The 20,000-nt window shown below is 42.2% G+C and overlaps 1 protein-coding gene across 6 annotated transcripts in view; it reads left to right on the top strand.

Annotated features, from left to right (window-relative positions):
- The window catches only part of LOC116043966 (disco-interacting protein 2 homolog C), a 270,352-nt gene that overhangs the window by 178,045 nt on the left and 72,307 nt on the right, over positions 1 to 20,000 (top strand). For all 6 annotated transcript variants that reach the window (XM_031291012.2, XM_031291010.2, XM_031291011.2 and 3 more), the window contains 2 exons: positions 1,164 to 1,361; positions 12,799 to 12,890. In XM_031291012.2, coding sequence (XP_031146872.1) covers positions 1,164 to 1,361; positions 12,799 to 12,890 — 290 coding nt within the window. The remainder of the gene's footprint in view (positions 1 to 1,163; positions 1,362 to 12,798; positions 12,891 to 20,000) is intronic.

Here is a 20,000-nt window from a genome sequence, read left to right as displayed (position 1 = left end):
TATTTCAATTAGACATTCAAAAGATAATACATAGAAAAACATTTGATAACATGGACAATGATCCACACAGCTGAATTACTGGAGCCAAGCTTGTTAGAGCTGCCTTTCCCTAATGTGACAAAGACGGAGACCAACTGATGAATATTTCTTTGTGTTCCCAGTATCACAAGCTGCAGAGACAGAAGTAAATTCATAATTTAAGCATGAATAGCAAATGTTGGAAACACTAAGCTTGGTATCAACATGGTATTCTGCTTAATTAAAAGTTAACTTCCTTCCAAAGATCCGTCTCCGTGATACAGCATCCACCCCCCCGAGGACGACTGGCGCGTGGGTGCGTCAAAACACTGTTAATTTAATGTCTCTAATAATATTTCAGCAATAATACAGCGCAGACATGTGGTTAAGATGTTGTCGGAATTGGCAGAATGTCCGCTTCCACGTCCTTTTTATAGGCAGGCCAAGCGTCAATCACACGGCGAATACGGAGACAGGGAAGATAGCTTGTGACGCTCGTCATCTGTCTCTCTGTATTATTGGTGGACCTGCGTGTCCGTTGTCCGTTTAGCTAATCTAAGACCTTTGTTAAACTCATTTCAAGCACCAAAACAATTCATCCACATTAGTCAAGGTTTGTTTTTCATAGAGATTCAAAGACATCGAACTTCATCTTTTCAGATTTGGGGCCAGACTTTCCTATGACCATTGCTCTAGGACAAATTTGGGCCTCACTATACAGAAAGCTGAGTTTGTTCTGAACATTTTGATATAAGATATCAGGTTATATGCAAATACCCTTAAAGGTGAATTTAGGAAGATACGTATGAAAAAATGCCCTTAGACCTCAGAGGGTTAAAAAGAACGAGGAGTCAATGCTCCGTTATTTTTAAGGCCTACTGTCATAACTCACATACAGTAGGAAGACTTTGACTCATAATTAGGACAACGTAAGTAAACCATGGAAAATTTAATAAAAAGAATAGTGCTTTACAAATGTGTTTTCTATCATGTACGTGTGCATATAACTATCATGTCAAAAGTTCTTCCAGTTGTGAGAAACTGGAATATGCTCTCTGGAGGCTGGTTGGCATTAATTGTTAAAATTGTCAAGAAACCTTAAATGTACAAACTCTTCGCTCTCCTCTTCGTTAATCCTCCTGCAGTCCAGCAGCCAGACCCCAACCAGCCCAAGGCGGAGGGGGCCCAAATGGTGTTGCTGCGGGGCGAGCAGCTGGGCGTGGTCACCAACTGGCCCCCGTCCCTGGAGGCGGCCCTGCAGAGGTGGGGTACCATCTCTCCGAAGGCACCCTGCCTCACCACCATGGACAACAACGGCAAGCCGCTCTACGTGCTCACCTACGGTAAGCAGAGCCTCGCTGCACATTCATCGGGTCAGGTAGCCACAGGGGGGGTCACTCTGGGAAGGGGCGCGATAGAAGACAAAACACTTTTCAGCTCAATTGTATTTTTTTTCTCTCTAGCTTTTGGCCTTTCTTGTGAAATAGGTGAATTGTTGTAACTTTGCAATGTAAACTCCACGATTGGGACCGTAGTGGCTATTGCCAAATTTTTCGGATTACAGGGGCAACTGAAGGAGGCAATGTTGAAGTATTTGGATTTGGCAAATATAACCAGGTTCTCCATTTTTTTTTTCTACTGAAGGAAGAAGCCAACTTTCCCGAACACCGGCAGCCATTCAAATGCTGCTCAATTAAATTGTCTAAGGTGTGATTGAAATTAGGAATGATCTGATCAGTAAATGAGCAAAGAAGCTTACAGATCTGACCAGACAGTTTTCAATTGTCTGTGCTACAGATGTGTGTGTGAGAGTTTGTGCTGAAAAATGGCATCATGTCCTCAGTGAGTTCATCCTGGATATCTAATTGTTAAATGAATCAGGGCTGTGTTTGATGATTAGTCTCCAATATCAACACGTTATGGATCAAAAATATGAATCTGAGCCTGCTCGATTTTCTGTCAACAGCTGATAATGAATGCTTCCAGTCATTTTTGTTGCAGTTGAACTATATGCATCATGAAAAATGAGTTCTCTCACATGAAAACATACATATCTGACAGCCCACATTACTTTCATATCAATCATCATAGTGAAGTTGTCAATATACCGTCATGACATAACGATCAATACTACAAAATTGCTTTGTAACATATGAATACAGCAGGTTTTTTCCTCCCAATTGCTTCCTGTTTTTTCAGCACATACAGTATGTCTGCTCTCGCGAGCTGATTAACTGAAGCACCAAACAATGTTTAACACCCGCTGCGTGAGCATAATTCCACTAATGGCAGCCAGACAGAGCGCTAAGCTCATTAGCATAAGTGTGAAAATGACACTTTCAAGAAAGCCGCTCTGCTACAGAAGGAGGGAAAGTGTTTGTTTGTTTTTATCCCAAAGGCCCAGATTTCCAGAATATGCTTTTAAACGAGTTATTTTATTTTTAGGAATTATATCCTGAGTGACTCACTGGACAGCCAGTGTCAGTGTAGGTCATACTTGTGTTATTCCTTTTGTGCTGACGGGATTTTCACTCCTTTTTGCTTTTATTCATAGAAGTTATGGCTGCATAACTTGGACGATGATTTTGTGAAATCTGAATCATGTGCTTGTTTCTTCAATCTCTGGATTCCTTTAAGACCTTTAGTTTGGATCCCAGAGTGCAATGTTTGGCACAGATACTAACATCTGATCTGCTCTTGGATCGTTAAAAATAGGGCCCTTAGACTTAGGACAATATCAAACACGTTTGATTTTGTATGACCGTGATCTAGGAAATCCATTCGCACCACAAACCATCCCCTCGCCACAATCAAGTGAAAAAATGTGAACACAATTGTGGTAATTTATGTAGTTAAAGAAATATTACACTACTTGTGGGGGGAGGCTATATCAACGGGTGAAATCTGACACTGCAGTATAAATTCCTACGCCAGAGGCAACGACTGCCTTCCACAGAAGTATAAACCCACCATTAGTATTTCATCTATCAGAAAACAAAGTCAATCTAGCGGCGACAAGTGAGCAGACAAACACACAGCAGCGCTGCCATCGTCCCAGCTCCCTGAACAAATTCGCTGCAGCTGAATCACATCACGTACCGACTCCCGCTTCAGTGCCACAGTTTAGGTTTGTATTCAAATTGGAACAAACTCTTTAGTTCACTAGCTGAGGGCTGCAGAGCCTGGTTGTTCGTCTCCCCCGAATGACAGCGGAGACAATGGCTTCGGGTCCGGAGGGCGTGAAGAGATTTAGCCACAGTGAGCAGAGTTGCTTCCCTCAGGTTTTCATGAGTTTAGAGGCGGGCGGCCGCGCTGCACGGCGGAGAGAATGGAGAGACACCGAGAGGACACGCAAACACACACATTTACATCACACAGCCATGCACGCATATGCACAAGAGCTTAAAGACGTACTCACATCTTTTACTTCTAACTACAGTTTGTCCCAGAATGGCGGTGAAAAACACTTCAAAGTACAAGGAAAAAAAGTAAAGTATTAAATATTAACAGTAAAACTTTTTCAAGTGTCAAAAGTATTCATTGTGAAGTAAAGTCAAGGGCGTAACTTTGGGTTCAACATTGGGGGGGAGGGGTTGAGATCTCCAACTATCTAGGGCACACGTGTGAAACTCAAGGCCCGCGGGCCAAATCCGGCCTCTTGCAGATTATGATCCGGCCCGCATATCCATTTAGGTTCACAATAGATTTTGGACCGCTTAGTTGTGCGCCAAAACCAAAAACACGGGAAAGTGTTTTTTTTAACTGCAGTTACGTGACACTCAAAGCAGAATTTGGCAGATTTGCCGACTTTAAGACTCAGAAATTCCTTCATATTTAGGCAGAAACATTGTTGTAAAAACAAAAAAAGATCATTATTTTTGCTTGATTTGCTAAATTCTATGATGGCTAAGGAACATTTTTGCTGACTTTTGTAGGGCTTTATGTCGACAAAAATGCAACAAAATGCATAAAAAATGTCAGAAAATGCGACAAAAATGTCAAAAAAGGCGACAATTTAAATTAAAAGGTGACAAAAACAGAGAAAAGCCATAAAGAAGTTGTAAAAAAACATACAAAAATGACTACAGCGCTGCAGCGATGTAAAAAAAAAAGCGACATGCAGGAATACAGTCAAAGATATTTTACTTTTTCAATGAAACAAAAGCAAGTCAGTAACCTTTACATGTCTGGCCCTTTATGTGATTCTCTTTTTCCAGTGTGGCCCTTAGTGAAAATGAGTTTGACACTCCTGATCTAGGGAGTTCCCGGGACATGTCTGCATTAGAGGATGGATACCCGAACCGAGCCCGTCGGATCCCGATGGGTCCCGGGCCGGGTTCGGACAGATATTTAGAAATGATGTTCAGGTTTGGGTTGGGCTCGGTTACATCAGCGCGATAAGACATTAACATTTTAAATCTAAAACAGCTTATTATGTAGGGGCGCGCCTGTGTTAACGTGCGCTTGTTGCCACGTGTGCGCTGATGCGCTCATCTGTTGACATTTCCGAATGCCTTCCTACAGTTGCTTAATAAAATCGGGCTTTCCACACATACATGTGTCATTAGTATGAGAAAAAAAATTGGATTTTAACTGTGTCGGGCTCGGGTCGGGCTCGGACATGAATATCTGAATGCCTGTCAGGCTCGGGCCAGGCTCGCTTACTGCTCTGTCGGACGCGGGCCGGGACAGTTCATTTGGACAGAAAAATGCGGCCCAATCCGCACTCTAGTCTGCATGTATTGGAAAAAGCGCAAAAACATCAAAAATGGGCGAAAAAAACTCAAAAAAAGAAAAAAAAAAACGCCAAAAGCGACAAAAAAAGCGTAACAAAAAAAAAACACAGACACAAACTTCGAGAAAAGTATCCAAAAATTACTTGAAAAGGCGACAAAAACTTCCAAACATTGTCAAAAAAACCTCGAAAAAGGCACAGAAAACTCAATGTTAAAAAAAAATGTTAAAAAAAGCAGCAAAAATGTTATAAAAAGCTATGAAATCTTTAAAAAGAAACAAAAACTTCGGGAAAAGCCCAATTTTGAACCGCCCCGTAAATTACGTCTATGTAGAGTAGACTTTTGCAAGTTCATCATCTCAAAGCAAAGATCCATTTATGAGCTTTTCATCAACCTGTTGGAGCTGGCTGTGGTGTTTTTATTTGATATTGGAGTTCTAATTTGCTGTATCCCCATTTATTTATTTTTGTAAGATTTATTTATTTTTTAGCATTTTCAGCCTTTATTTTGATAGGACAGCAGCAGTCATGAAACGGGAGAGAGAGGGGGAATGACATGCAGCAAAGGACCGCAGGTCGGAGTCGAACCCGGACCTGCTGCGTCGAGGAGTAAACCTCTATCTATGGGCACCTGCTCTACCAACTGAGCTAACCGGGCGCCCCTGTATCCCCATTTTTGAGGATTTTCATGCTTTCAGATCAGTTAAAGAAGAAAAGTATATTTAAGAAAGTGGGAAAGAAAAAAGGCCGGGAAGAAGGGAGGCAGAGAGAATATGACAAAAAAAGGAGAGGAAGTCGACTGAAAAAGAAGAAGGAAAACAGAAGGAATAAAATGTAATAAGAAAACCAGAAGGAGAGGGAAAAGGAACTGAAGTGAAGAAAGGGAAATGGGAGAAAAGAATGGAAAAAAAGGTCAAAAGAGAAGCAACGGAAAGAGAAGAGGAAATAGAAGAAACTAGAAGGAAAGAACAAGGAATGGAAAGAAAGATGAAAATAGAGAAAGAGAAAAGAACCAAAGAACAAATGAAAAGTTAGGGAAAGAATTAAAGAAAATAATAATAAGGGAAACAGACAGGTGACATTAGAGACGTTTGTTTTATTTAAGATTATTTTTGGCCTTTATTTTTGACAGAACAGATGAAGGCATGAAAGGAGAGAGGCGGGGGGGGGGTGACATGCAGCAAATGGCTGCAGGTCGGAGTCGAACCTGGGCCCACTGCGTCAAGGAGTAAACCTCTACATATGGGCGCGTGCTCTACCAACTGAGCTATCCGGGCGCCCTGGAGACTTTTTTCTTAATCCAATGATCTCATGTTGAATGTAAAGGCTTAGGATTGGGGTTAACTCTTCACAAACTCTTTCATACTAAACCGAAGTATCTCTAGCCGTCAGATGCATGTAGTGAAATGTAAATATTTCCATGTGAAAGGAAAAGTAGAAATGATCTAGTGTAAAAAAAAAGTTGTAGTTAAAGAACAGTACTTGTAAACTCCCACACGCGCAAACATTAACCAGACTCAACTTTATCCCTGCATCAGCTGTCTGCAAATAGGCGTACTGTGTGTGTGTGGTGTGTGTGTGTGTGTGTGTGTGTGTGTGTGTGTGTGTGTGTGAGAGAGACACCGAACAAACTGATTTGTGAGGAGTGAGCTTGCAGCCGATGATAAGGCGATATATGTGCTCACCAGACTGTGAAATGTCTTCAGCCAGCACTCAGGAGTCCCCCACCGGAGAGACAACAACATGGTGAGATCGTGTGTGTGTGTGTGTGTGTGTGTGTGTGTGTGTGTGTGCGGTGTGCGGTGCTGAATCTGAATCTAAATCTCTATCTTCCTTTATCTTCCTTTCCTGCGGTGTCTTTCCCTTTGATGTCGGCCGACAAGGACAAACTTGTTTTGTTTCTTCAAGTCGTCAACTCTTCTCTCCCCCCCCCCCTCCATAGAACAGAGAGAATTCTTGATACCGGGTTCTCCCGCTGTCCTTAAACTCAACCCTCGCCACGCTGCACTGCAGATAACCTCATGTAACTGTCAGGAGAGAAACATCTTTTTTCTATTCATGTTAAAGAAAAAGTTTCAAACAAAAGTGTCTCAGGGAGCTTTGATCCTGACGGCTGATGGTATTTATCAGCAAATCATCAAATTGTTCGATAAAGACGTTTGGACATGAACATTTAAAGCTCCTTGTGTTGTGCTTTGATCTCTTTCTTTGATTCTCCTCTGTGTGTACATTTGCTTTTGTTTGAAGTGTTTTCTCTAAACTACAAGCTAGAAAGAACTTCATCACATCGCCACCTTTTAAAACGGCCCTCAATAAACTTCCCAGTAGAGCTGAAGATCTTTGTCCGAACCCGACGGGACCCGACGGGACCTGATGGGTGTGGCTTGCGCTCAGGGTTGCGCGGTTGTGGTCAGGTGATGCGTTTCGATTAGCGCGAAAATGGATGCTGAGGAGGTGAAACGGAGGCTGGGCTCTGGAGGACTTATTTTATTTCTTTGTTCCAACTTCCAAGTGGCCTATAGCCTCCGTTAGTCATGAATAATGAATAAATTATGTTAAAAATTTTTATAAATGACTCATTCTTGACAAAAGGCAAAAGAGCTGTGTGCGTTCACACATTTGAATAATGTCGGGCTGTAAACGGGTTCGGGCTTTTAAAAAGCTGTCAATCAAAACGTACTCGTCAGGCTCGGCCTTGTCGGGTCTAACTTTTAAAGTGCTCATATTATGCTCATTTTCAGGTTCATAATTGTAATTTGAGATTTTATCAGAATAGGTTTACATGGTTGGATTTTCAAAAAACACCATATTTTTGTTGTACTGCACATTGCTGCAGCTCCTCTTTTCACCCTGTGTTCAGGTCTCTGTTTTAGCTACAGAGTGAGACCTCTCACTGCTGGAACATCTTTGTTGGGAGTCGCACATGCGCAGTAGCTAGGTAAGGCTCACAATTGCTAGCTAGCTGTTTCTACAACTTCAGTAGTACAAGGCAGGATTAGCCGGGAGACTTCTTCTAAACGAGGGCGCACATCCAACTTTGCGTGGAATACCTGCAGAACAGGGACATGTAAGTAGTTCTATACAATTTATTTTGTAGATTAGGGTGAATTTGTGTGTGTTGTAGCAGTGTTTTGCCATTGAGAATGAGCTAGCATGCTAGCGCTAGCATGCTAACAGTTAGCCCCCTAGCCCCCTCGTTTCGGCTAGTTATGTAGAAAGCCACGCAGATTTTGAACAGCTGCTGGTCAATTCGACGGACATTAGAGTTAAGTTTAAGCACCAAAACAACTAGTTAAGTTTAGGAAAAAGATTGAATTAAAACACTCCCAAATAGCACGCATTTCCTGGGTGAAAGTCTTTTGTTTTCCCCTGGAATTGAACTCCGCTCCATGGCTTTAAAGCGCTGTGTTTTATGACCCATTTATCCACCCATTGTACGAATGACAGTGCTTTACTTTTCGTAGCTATTTGTACGAACGGTTCATGAGAACAGCCCGACCATTCGTACATATAGCTATGAAAAGTGAAGCACTGTCATTCATATGTATTCCGCGTATTTCGTACTGTAAGCCCCACATTGACTGCCGCTGCGTAGGGAGGAGGTTGGGATGGATGGGTGGGTGGGTTATAAAATACAGGGCTTTTAAGAGTTTGTGACCCAGAAGAAGTTAAGGGGAAAACACAAGACTGTCACCCGGGAAACGGGTGTTCGTGTCCAAGGAGTATTACTTAAAGGTACATTGTGTAGTGTTTTAAGTATTTTATTAGCTAAAATCAATGTCTTCATTCATAAATATGTCCTCATTGGTGTAAAATGAACTCTGCCAATGATCTGACTTATCCTCGTAAGCGAAGAATTTCTTATCTGTATTTACATTGGACGGGCAAGTCCAAGGAGGCTTCCATGTCGTTCCACCATTTTGAAAAACTATAATGGCTGAGAGGGACATAAAGCACTAGCCTACCTGTCTAGCTAATCCACAACGCGTTTACGTTCAGAGCCAGCGTCACGGGACTGAGACCAGCTGAAACGGAGAAGGAGATCAGTGAGACGCGCTTGTCACTGCTCCGGCAAATTTGAAAGCCTGCACTGCACTTTAGTTCATAATGGAGGATCAGACTTATGCCGAGCCACAGGAGAAGGAATCCTCGTCGCCAAAAAAGCGAAAATTGGAAGACATGTTGTCATAGCTTCTTGGTACATAACAGCTACCGTAGTTGCAACACGCATTTGAAAAAGTGAGGCGCTAGAGAGCACTATTCGTTTGAATGCAAAATACAATTTCACCGCTAGATGGGAGAAATTCCTACACAGTGTACCTTTAAGGGGACCGCTGTTTTAACCCAAACCACGATCTTTTTTTCTAATCTTAACTAGTCGCTTTGGTGTCTAAACTTGACTGTCGTCATCGCAGGACGTCATGTTTTGTTTGCTGAACTTAACTGCAACCTCGGTACGAAGCCTGGCTTACAGTCCCCTTTCCCTCGGCTAAACTTAACTATAACGACCGCTAAACGTAACTGTCATGGGACTTGTCGGAGTCACAAGACAGTTGTCACATGACCGGCTGGCGGTCGTCATAATTTCGTGAGATATCATACGAATTGTTATGCATAAGTTTTCGTAGGATATCATACGAATCCATGAGAATGCGTTGCATTAGTCCACTTAAGCTACAGTGTCTTGTCTACTTGATGAACAGTGTACTGTTGACGTCTGTACTCAAATTCATACAGTTTTCATTTTCCTAAACTTTGAAGCTTGTATCTGTTACTCCTCTATATCAGTCTCATAAAAAGAAAGTTGAAATGTATCACTCATTGTGTCCGAGATATTGTTCGTTGTCAAACAAGATGGCTCAGTATGCGACCTACTGTCTCTCAGAAAGAACCAGTTTTGTCTCCGTTTTGTTCTCGGAGACATTTTCTGAGAGTAGCTGCGGCTCTCAAATGGACAGTATCTAATTTCAGCACAAAAGTGACCTTTTCAATTAAATTAAACTGGATGATTGGGCAGTTCCCTGCTCCTTCTCCTCAGTTTCAGAGGATAAAAGGCTGCTGGATGGGCCTTTCATGGGTTGGTTGAGTAACGTCATCCTAAAAAAAAAAAAAAACAGACCTCTGCACAGAAACACTGTGATTACAACTGCAGCTCTCTGATTTGGACTCCTCTGCAGTTCAGCGGGAGAGATTCTTTCTAAAATGCCAGCAGGAATCCTCTCCTCTGATTGTTGAACATGTTTTCCAGCTGGAGGAGGATGGCTGCTTTTCATCTCCAGGGTGCCCACTATTACTGCTGAAGGAGGCATCCTCTTCCCAAAATTGATTCAGGGTCAGTGCAGTAGTTTGTTTCCTGCAATCCATGGATATCCAACCAGTCCTCCAAACCATACGACGATATAGGCTGTTTATCCCTACCCTGTAATACGACGCACAGGGGCATTTTCCGTCCTCGTATCTAAGGGTTTTGTCACACCTGAAAGTCCAAAACAAGGTCTGGACAAAGGTTCAAGTTTTTGTTACATTGTATATATTTCACCCAGTTAGTTTTGGTTTCACATTGCAGTTATTACATTACATTACATTTAGATGACGCTATATATATATCAGAGGTTGCATGCCTCTGGAGCAACTAGGGGTTAAGTATCTTGCTCAGGGACACATTGGTTGATGTATCGCAGTGGGAATCGAACCCAGGTCTCCCACACCAAAGGCAGGTGTCATATCCACTGCGCCATCACCACCACTGCCACCAGTTATGCCACCGCACTAAAGACCTTTACGTGACATACCTACGTCCTCATCGTCATCACATACAGTATGTGAGCCGCGTCTCCCGGTACTTGTAACTGATTGGTTTGTAGACGGGTTTCCCCGTCCTCTCGTATCTTCTCCCTGGTGTCGAAGTTTTTGTGAGTTTTTTTCTGACTGCTGCTCTCCTCTTTCTGTTTTGTTGCGTTGTTGAGAAGCAAGACACACGGAACGTTAATTGGGTTTTGAAGAGCTGCAGCATTTATCAGAGACAAACTGAAACCTACGCTGTGCATTTACTGCCACTTAAACAAGTAAACTTCTAATATATTCTCCTCTCTGATAGCAGACATCTGAAGTCATTGACTATCCTCTGCCCTGCTTGGATGATCGTTATAGCTATCGCTGCCTTAAAATAGCCGAGAGCATACTCAACGATCCATTTGACCCTGAGCGCTCTCTGTTTGAACTGCTGAAAAATGAAAAACAGTTTTTATCCAAGAGCCATAATTAAACTTAATGCCTTTTGAGTTTAAGGATGACTCATGCAGCGAATGTCTTATTTGTGTGGTATGCCTGTGTTTTGTGTTTTAACTTTACTTTTTAAACTATTTATATACAACGAAATTGGATGCAGTCCTCTCAGTGCAAAATAACAGTAAAAAAAAATAATATTCAATTTTGTTGTACATGTACAATGACAATGAAGACTATTCTATTCTGCTCTGAGTGCTGACACCGTCACTCTCTCTCTCACGTACACACTAAGCAATGACCTTTTTCTTAAAGGAGCTTCTCCGGGCTATGATAGCCTGACAGAGCATCCTGTATTTGATCCAAAAGTCCTGACCATCCAAAAATAGCTTTAACACTAGAAAGGAACCAGACCATGGTTCAGTTTGATCTGGGCCCAGACCAACTCTTCTGGTCTGACCTAATTTTGTCTGTTTGGTCCAGACCGCGGACTGAAAAGTCTGGACTGAACGAGGTAGGTGTGAACGCACCCTAAACCAGAGAACGTAACGGTCACAGTTTCAAACATGTCGTTATACGTTGGGGAACGGTCGCAGTTGTAACGCAAGTCTTTTTGGGGCCCCATGGCACCACGTGACGGACATGGAAGTTTTCATTATACTCTTTATCGACTATGTCAAATTGGCAAAAACCTGGCACATTTCCTGGGGGGACCTGGATCCGACCCGTTCGCCAAAGTTATACGTAGTGCGAGAACAGGCGGAGTGGGAATTACAGAGACCATTCTCCCTATTATGGTCAGAGTAGCATCAAAATGATTTTGAGGCTGATCTTTTAAGGTAAAATAGTTACATGTTGCTTTAAGTTCTTTCTTTAAATTACACATTTTGATGAACTGTAGTCACACCTTCTGTCACTGAATCACTGACTCTTTGCCTTTCTTTGCCATTCATGTAGTTTTTCTCTCCTAATCGTCTATTTTCCTCATGGGATCCCAAAGCTTTCCTTTTCTTCAATTCATTAGCTCTGACAAGCATCAGAAAACCTCATTCATCACTCATAGCGTGAAAAACAATGAGGAATTCATGCTGGATTACTCATGCATAGTATTTGCGTCTGCCAGTCTGAATTAGGATGAACAAAAAGCAAAGGATGGAAATTGATTCTATTGTTGTGAGTCGCTGCATTAATGAACACAGCCAAATGTGCCTGGTGGGTGAAATGAAACCGATCGGAAAGATTATATAATAGACATACAGAAGTCTGTATCAAGCAGCAGGTATTTTGTCTGTGAAGTGAACATTCAGGACTTGTTTCTTAAATGTTTCTTTAAAAAAAGAAGAAGAGGTAATTGTTCCTAAAGCTGCATGAAATTAAAACTAGATACATTCGTCAAGATACCAAACTCTTTATCATGGTAATTATATACTGCTGTGGCCTGTATGACGTCCTCTAATGTGCTGTGGTTGTGTCTCTGTGTGTAAAGTATCACTGTACATGGATCCAATTACTCCACAGTCATGAGGCGGGTTTGGTTTGCTGGATGTTATGAAATCTGTGTGATCATCTCCATACCGGTCCACATGCGAGGTAAAATAATGGGTTTCAACATTGAGTGCCATGTCAATGCAGTAATTTCTTGCACATGGGCACTCATGAGGTCATTCTTTTTTTCCACCAAGCAGAGAATTTTTTTCTTTTCACAGGACACAACCTATATCGATCGTTTCAAACCTACTACAAAGTGTTCCTGTTTCCTCCCTGTAGTCTTTATAGCCTATAGTTCCATAATAATAATTCTTGTCATCTGCCTTTAACAGGAAAACTGTGGTCCAGAAGTGTGAAGGTGGCCTACAACCTGCTGCACAAACTGGGAACCAAACAGGAACCACTCGTCAGACCTGGAGACCGGGTGAGTAAAAAGAAAGTCCTCCAAACTAGAGGGCTGCATTGGGATTGGGTCCCGCGGGACCCAACACAAATCTCGCGGGAGCGGGCGGTTTTAACTTTGCTGCGGGCGGGAGCGGGCGGCTAAAAAAAACACTGCGGGATCGGGATGTAGCCTGGAACCCCCCCACGCCAGCAGAAACCATAGATATACATATATACTGACTGAGTATATACTGTATAGGCCATCTATGAGCAGACACCAGCGTGTCTGAGCCTCCCAGGACGGGGGAGCTCCGAGCCAAGGCTCCGTCCACCCTCATCCTCGGCTCCTTCCTCCCCCTCTCTCCCTCTCCTCTCTCCCTCATCCTCGGCTCCTTCCTCCCCCTCTCTCCCTCTCCTTCTGCTCCTTCCTCCCCGTCTAACAGCAGCAAGCACCTGCCTTCTTTAACCTATAAAATGACGTGTTTTTTCATGCGGGACGGGAGAAGACACAACATCAATGCATCTCTATTATTGTGCGGGCATAAATTCTCAGAGTTTTGCGCGTGCGGGCGGGAGTATGAAGGTAAATATGGTGCAAAAAGGGAGAGCTTGTAGAATACAATGTGAGAACTTGCAGAACAAAAAATCTGAACTTGTATGTTAAAATTTGCACTTGTAAAAATTTAATTTGCACTTGTAAAAATAAAATTTGCACTTGTAAAAAATATTCACACACATGTGATCTGAATTTGAAGTCATACAAAGAAAAAAAACATGAGAGCTTGTAAAAAAAATCTGAACTTGTAATGACGATGATGACGATGATGACGGTCCGTCTGCGGCTGCAGGCCGTGGAGCTCACCGCCAGTGTTTTAGTTTGACTGTTAAAAATGTTTAGACAATTAAAAGGTATTTATTTAGAAGCGGGCTGGCTGCTAGTTAGCTAACGCTAGCATGCTATTCCACCAAGTTTCCATGCTACATAAATAAGCCAGACAGAGTTGTCCCTCATCTGGCGATAGAAACCCTGCTTTTCCCGTTCTGTTAGCTCAGAGCTCCACAGGTACAAATTAGTTTTGCACCAAATGTATCGTCAAGAGTGTTGTGAAAGTCGAGGTGCGCAGATTCGCCACTTTGTGATGCGAGAGAGCACATATGTGAAGTTGCAGTGACAGATTCGAGAGGTTGTAATCACTTGTGTGGTTGTGATGGAAAATGAACCAGAGTAAAAAAAAAAGTATACGAGTAAATGTTGCATTAGTAATAATACTAATAATAAGTTTGCAGCTGTCATTGTGTTCATGTAAATATCAATCTACACATTTGTGAATATTTTTTCTGTAACTTCACATTCAGAATACAGGTGTGTGAACATTTTCTACAAGTGCAAATTTCAACTTACAAGTTCAGATTTTTTTTACAAGCTCTCATGTTTTTTTTCTTTGTATGACTTCAAATTCAGATCACATGTGTGTGAATATTTTTTACAAGTGCAAATTTTATTTTTACAAGTGCAAATTAAATTTTTACAAGTGCAAATTTTAACATACAAGTTCAGATTTTTTGTTCTGCAAGTTCTCACATTGTATTCTACAAGCTCTCCCTTTTTGCACCATATTTACCTTCATACGGGAGTGGACGTACACATTGCGGGAGCGGGCGGGAGTGTAACACACACGATGCGGGTGCGGGCGGTAATGGTCAGAAATTCGCCGGGAGCGGGATGAAGAAAACAGTCCCGCGCAGGGCTCTACTCCAAACCATACGATGATACAGGTGGTTTGTTGCTACCCTCTAATACGACCCACAGGAGCGTTCTCCGTCCTCATATTTAAGCCAGAGAATGTAACGGTCACAGTTTTAAACAAGTTTACATTGTAAAAATGGTTGCAGTTAGGCACATAAACTACTTAGTTAACCGCTCTGAAGAAGGCTTTGTGCCCAAATGGGTCAGCGTTGATTTATTGCAATTGTGAGCCTGTTTAAATAAGTGAAATGAGGGTATTTTGTCCTCCTTAACTTTGTGGAATTTGTGATGTGCTACACTTTTTCTTACACACATGCTTATTGGATTTTGGGTTTAGCACTCCACCAAGAATCTCCATTGTCGAAGCGCAACCTCCTTATTCAACTCACTACTTAGTTAAGTTTTGAAAAAACATTGTGGCCTGGGTTAAAATCTGACGTTACTTCTGAAGGCTTTTATATTTTCAAACCCATCCTTTCCCGCACGGAATTTGGCGCTCTTATACATCGTCATCTTACATCCTAATATGAGTCGTAATTGCTGCTTGAACAAACAACTTATGTGGGTGTTTTTCAGGGAACAACAGTCTCAATGAAAAGAAAAAAACTAATGATACCCATGAATTGAGATGGAGCGATGGATGAAAGCAAACATAACCAAACTATCTGCAAGGCTAGGTACCACGAGAGGTGAATGCAGGGTTACCCCCAGAAAAGTTGTTTAGGTCGTGGCAAGTGTCTTTTTTCGATGAGGGCCCGGTTGGGGCCAGTCACGGAGCATTAATTAGCCCAATAGTTTCTGTGATAACAGAATCATGGAAGGAATCGCGAAATTGAGAATTTAAAAAAGTCATAAGACAGATTTTATATGGCCCTCCATTATGTCAGTGCTTAAAGCTAACTGGAAATTTGAAAATAGGACTACATGTAAGTTTCCCACGGAGCCGCCCCTCTGTAACTGTAGTTTTAAAAAATGGCTTAGTGGGGGGCAACTTACGCCTCCTTCACACTGGCACTTGAAATCAGCTCCGCCCCCAGTGGACGTAGTACTACACCGTTGAAAGCGTCGGAAGCGAGTAGAAAAGAAATGGCGGAGAGACTAGAATGACTCATTCTGTCAGTGTCCGAATGTCCAATTCTCTATGACCTCTCATCTGAGGGCTATAGAGATATAAACAGAAAGGCTGCTGCGTGGAGAAAAGTTGCCCAAGATGTTGATATGTCAGGTCAAATAAATGTGATATAGCGGTATAAGGTTTGATGTCTGTTGCCAAACAACTTAGCCATAGCAGGTATCGTATTAACTGCCCTAATAACATTAGGAAATCATGAAAATTTAAAAATTACATGACAACATATCGTTATGAAATCATTATTTATTTTATTAAAAGTTAAGAATTCAGATTTGATCTGTACCATAGCAACGCTAACTTCCGCTCGGATTGTCGGATAAGAACCATCCGTTGCCTGTCGTACGAGTTCAACTTTTTTAACTCACCCGGATGATTTTTTTTCGCACCTAACCCGTTTGCACCGGTTCGGACGCCATTCGCATGCGATCTCTCTGCGAATCTCCATAAGAAATGAATGACTTCCGGTCATTTCGCAGCCGTATCTACTGTGCCAATGTGAAGGCTGCGTTAGGCCCGGTGGGCCGCCAGGCTTGCAATACACTGGTGGAAACCCAGGAATGAGAAAGTCCATTTTGTGGTAATTTTGGCTAACCGACCCTTTAACAAGAGTCAGCACTGCTGCGAGACATCGGACCTTCCCTCTATTGTCTCTTTCCTTTGGTATTAAAACACCACAGAGCATCTTGGTTTACTGACATCAGCTCTCAAGATTTTTGGGTACTGGCCAAAAAAAAAATCCTTGGCGACCCAACACATGGCCGTTACACAATGTTTTAAAAATGGACACATGTGTAGCCCTTCCCTTCTTTCCAGTCCGTATAATCATCACATCACACTCAGGGCCTCTCTAACCAGCACGCCACACGCCCCCACACATGATCAGACGAATACACTAAAGTGGAAAAAGGTTCAGTAATAGTCCCACATGTTGCCTTGTGACACCTCTCAGCGTCTCTCTTCTTGTCCCTCTTCATCCTGATTTTAAGCTCGATTTCCCACTCTGTTGGAGTCAAGACTGGCACGATGCCAGTGTGTGTGGGTATTTATTTTTTATTTAGCCGGAAGGGTGTGTGTTTTTATCACTGTACAGCTCCTTTTTCTTCCCACTCAGTTAGGATTACAATCTTTTTTTTTTACACTTTTACTGAAGTTATAATAAGTTGCACTATTTACAGAGAAATAACTATTAAATTTTATATATATATATATATATTAAATACATTTTTTTGACGGAGGGATTTTACATCTTGCAGGATGATGACAGAAATGGGTGTAACTGAGCGAGTTTTAAGAGGGCCGAGGAGATTTAATTACTCTGAGAAATGATCCTGAAGTTGTTGCTTTATGAGTCAAAGCTTTTGTCATTTTATGTGGAAAAACAGTTCCAGGAAATGAGCCTGCTGAAGAATGAAATATGGTTCGTGGACGTGATGTCACTTTCAAAACCAAGACATGTTTGGAATTTCAGGCGATTGATTGCATTGTTTACATTTTTCATTGTTATGCCAAGTACAATATTTCTAAATGGTTTCATGAAATATATCAGGGCCATGTTCCAAAGGCAGAAAAACATAAAGCATTTTGGAAAATTCCGAAGTTGTATTGACATTACAAACAATTTGAATAATAATATTTGATTTGTCATTTTTGCAGTCTAATTGCATTTTAGCTTTTTATTGCTCTTTAATGCTTCTTCTGTTTGTGATCGATGTTCTCCATAACAGTTGGAACATATTAGACAAACTTATTGTGAAATATTAAACCAGAACAGTGCTGTTTGGTGTCCATACAAAAATGCATATGGCATCTTGACAGGCTCGTACGTTATCATCCAGTCAATATTATAATATAAAAATTGTATAGTTTAAAATTGTCAGTTATAATATTATGAAACATTATACAAAATAGCGCTCACAATAATTGTTAATGTGGAGACTGGAAACTGGGATCTGGATCCACAGGAACTCATAATAATTGATATAAGATATTGTGGGAGATGGGGAACCCTCACCACCTCTACTTCCTTTGGCTTTATACCTAAATATTTGATTTTGATTGGCTGGAAAGTGTGAATTAACTTTCAGTAACCCGACACCTAGGATTACGGTGTTTGTATACACTCCTAAATGAATGCGTCAGTATTAAACTGTAGGCTTCCCGGAAGATCAGGGAGCTCCGGTTATTTGTGTAACTACTAGGGATGGGATGGGTCTCCACACCCAGTTCTATTAAGGACCCGGTTCCAAATTTCTCAAAATCCGAAAATCAATAAGGTCCGAGCTTATCGATACTGCTATCGAAACTAGTGGATCATATGACGTTATGTCTAAAAAATAAATACGTTCGTGAACCGGAAAAAATTTTTACGAGCACAATGCGTGCGTAAAGAATATAGGTAAAGGTTAGCCTCCCCACTGCAAATCATTCAAAACATAGTTGGACTGGCTACCGAGATCACCGCTCTGTGGACCGCTTAAACAGCTCAATAACAACAGAGACAGAAGAAATCAAACAGTCACAGACTCAGTTTTTGCAATAAAAGCAATACTAGTTCTGTTAAGATTAAGAATTTGTCGTCTCGTCTTTCCACCAAATAAGAGAAAAGTATCAATAACGGTATTGATAAAGGCTCGGATCGTGGAGCAGTCTGGAAAATGCTATCAATATCAATAAAAATGATCGATCCCCATCCCTACTAACCACCGTCAACGCTGCATCTAAAAGCTGCATAGTCAGAACTACACATGTAAATCTGAAAGTCCACAAGAACACATTTTGGGTTCATAGTGACATAAAAACCCTGGAAATCAATAAACCAATCTGCTTCTTTGAAAATAAACAACAGGTAGTGTTTATGGGAGCGTGTTTATGTTCCCACAGCCCTGTGTTCCCACATTTCTAAGATGTTTTTCAAAATTAGGCCCTATGTTCCCACATTTCCTTGCAAAAATTGCGGGAACTTGCAAAAACTGCGGTTTCATCATGGCTTCATCGCGGGGTTTGCAGCTTTTCGATGATGTTCACGTCGCGTAATTACGTCACTTCATAACGTTCCCATGGCAACAGGGGAAAATGGCTGCTCTTGTGTGAAGTAAACGCAACATTTTTCAACTTTCTGCTAAGATATATGTGTGACTTTTTTGCAACGAAAATGCGGGGATTATGAAATCATGCAAGCCCAGCATATTTTGCGCGGAAATCGACAATTTATCCGGCGTATTTGACAAAAATGCGGCCCCCGCATAAATATTGGGACTTTGGCTGATTATGCACTGAATTATGCGATCGCATAATCACGTTTTTCTGGAGGGACTGCTTTTTCATAAATTTGTATCAGATTTTATCCCCCTTTCTCCCAGTTGGGTAGCCAATTACACCCAACCTTTTATCCAGTAGCAATGGACTACAGATGGAATGTAACCCTAACCCTAACATAGGGCCTAATTTTAAGAAAAATATTAGAAATGTGGGAACATTGGTCTGTGGGAACATTGGGCTGTGGGAACATAGGGCTGTGGGACCATTGGGCTGTGGGACCATTGGGCTGTGGGACTATTGGGCTGTGGGAACATAGGGCTGTGGGACCATTGGGCTGTGGGACCATTGGGCTGTGGGAACATAGGGCTGTGGGACCATTGGGCTGTGGGACCATTGGGCTGTGGGAACATAGGGCTGTGGGACCATTGGGCTGTGGGACCATAGGGCTGTGGGACCATTGGGCTGTGGGACTATTGGGCTGTGGGACTATTGGGCTGTGGGACCATTGGGCTGTGGGAACATAGGGCTGTGGGACCATTGGGCTGTGGGACCATTGGGCTGTGGGACCATTGGGCTGTGGGAACATAGGGCTGTGGGAACATAGGGCTGTGGGACCATTGGGCTGTGGGACCATTGGGCTGTGGGACTATTGGGCTGTGGGACCATAGGGCTGTGGGAACATAGGGCTGTGGGACCATTGGGCTGTGGGACTATTGGGCTGTGAGAACATAGGGCTGTGGGACCATAGGGCTGTGGGACTATTGGGCTGTGGGAACATAGGGCTGTGGGACCATAGGGCTGTGGGAACATAGGGCTGTGGGACTATTGGGCTGTGGGAACATAGGGCTGTGGGAACATAGGGCTGTCCCCGTTTTTATAAAAAGTTAAACCTGACCTCTGTGAAGTGTTCATACAGTTTGACATAGTTGAATCTCTGCAGCGTCGTGCACACACAGTAACCGCTCTGCTCTCTCTGGTATCATCTGCAGATGAAACCTGAACGGCTCTGATGA

Source organism: Sander lucioperca, chromosome 9, assembly GCF_008315115.2.
Source record: "Sander lucioperca isolate FBNREF2018 chromosome 9, SLUC_FBN_1.2, whole genome shotgun sequence".
In the NCBI taxonomy this organism is placed as follows: Eukaryota; Metazoa; Chordata; class Actinopteri; order Perciformes; family Percidae; genus Sander; species Sander lucioperca.
Note: the sequence above shows the minus strand (reverse complement) of the source record. Positions and strands in the feature narration are given on the sequence as shown.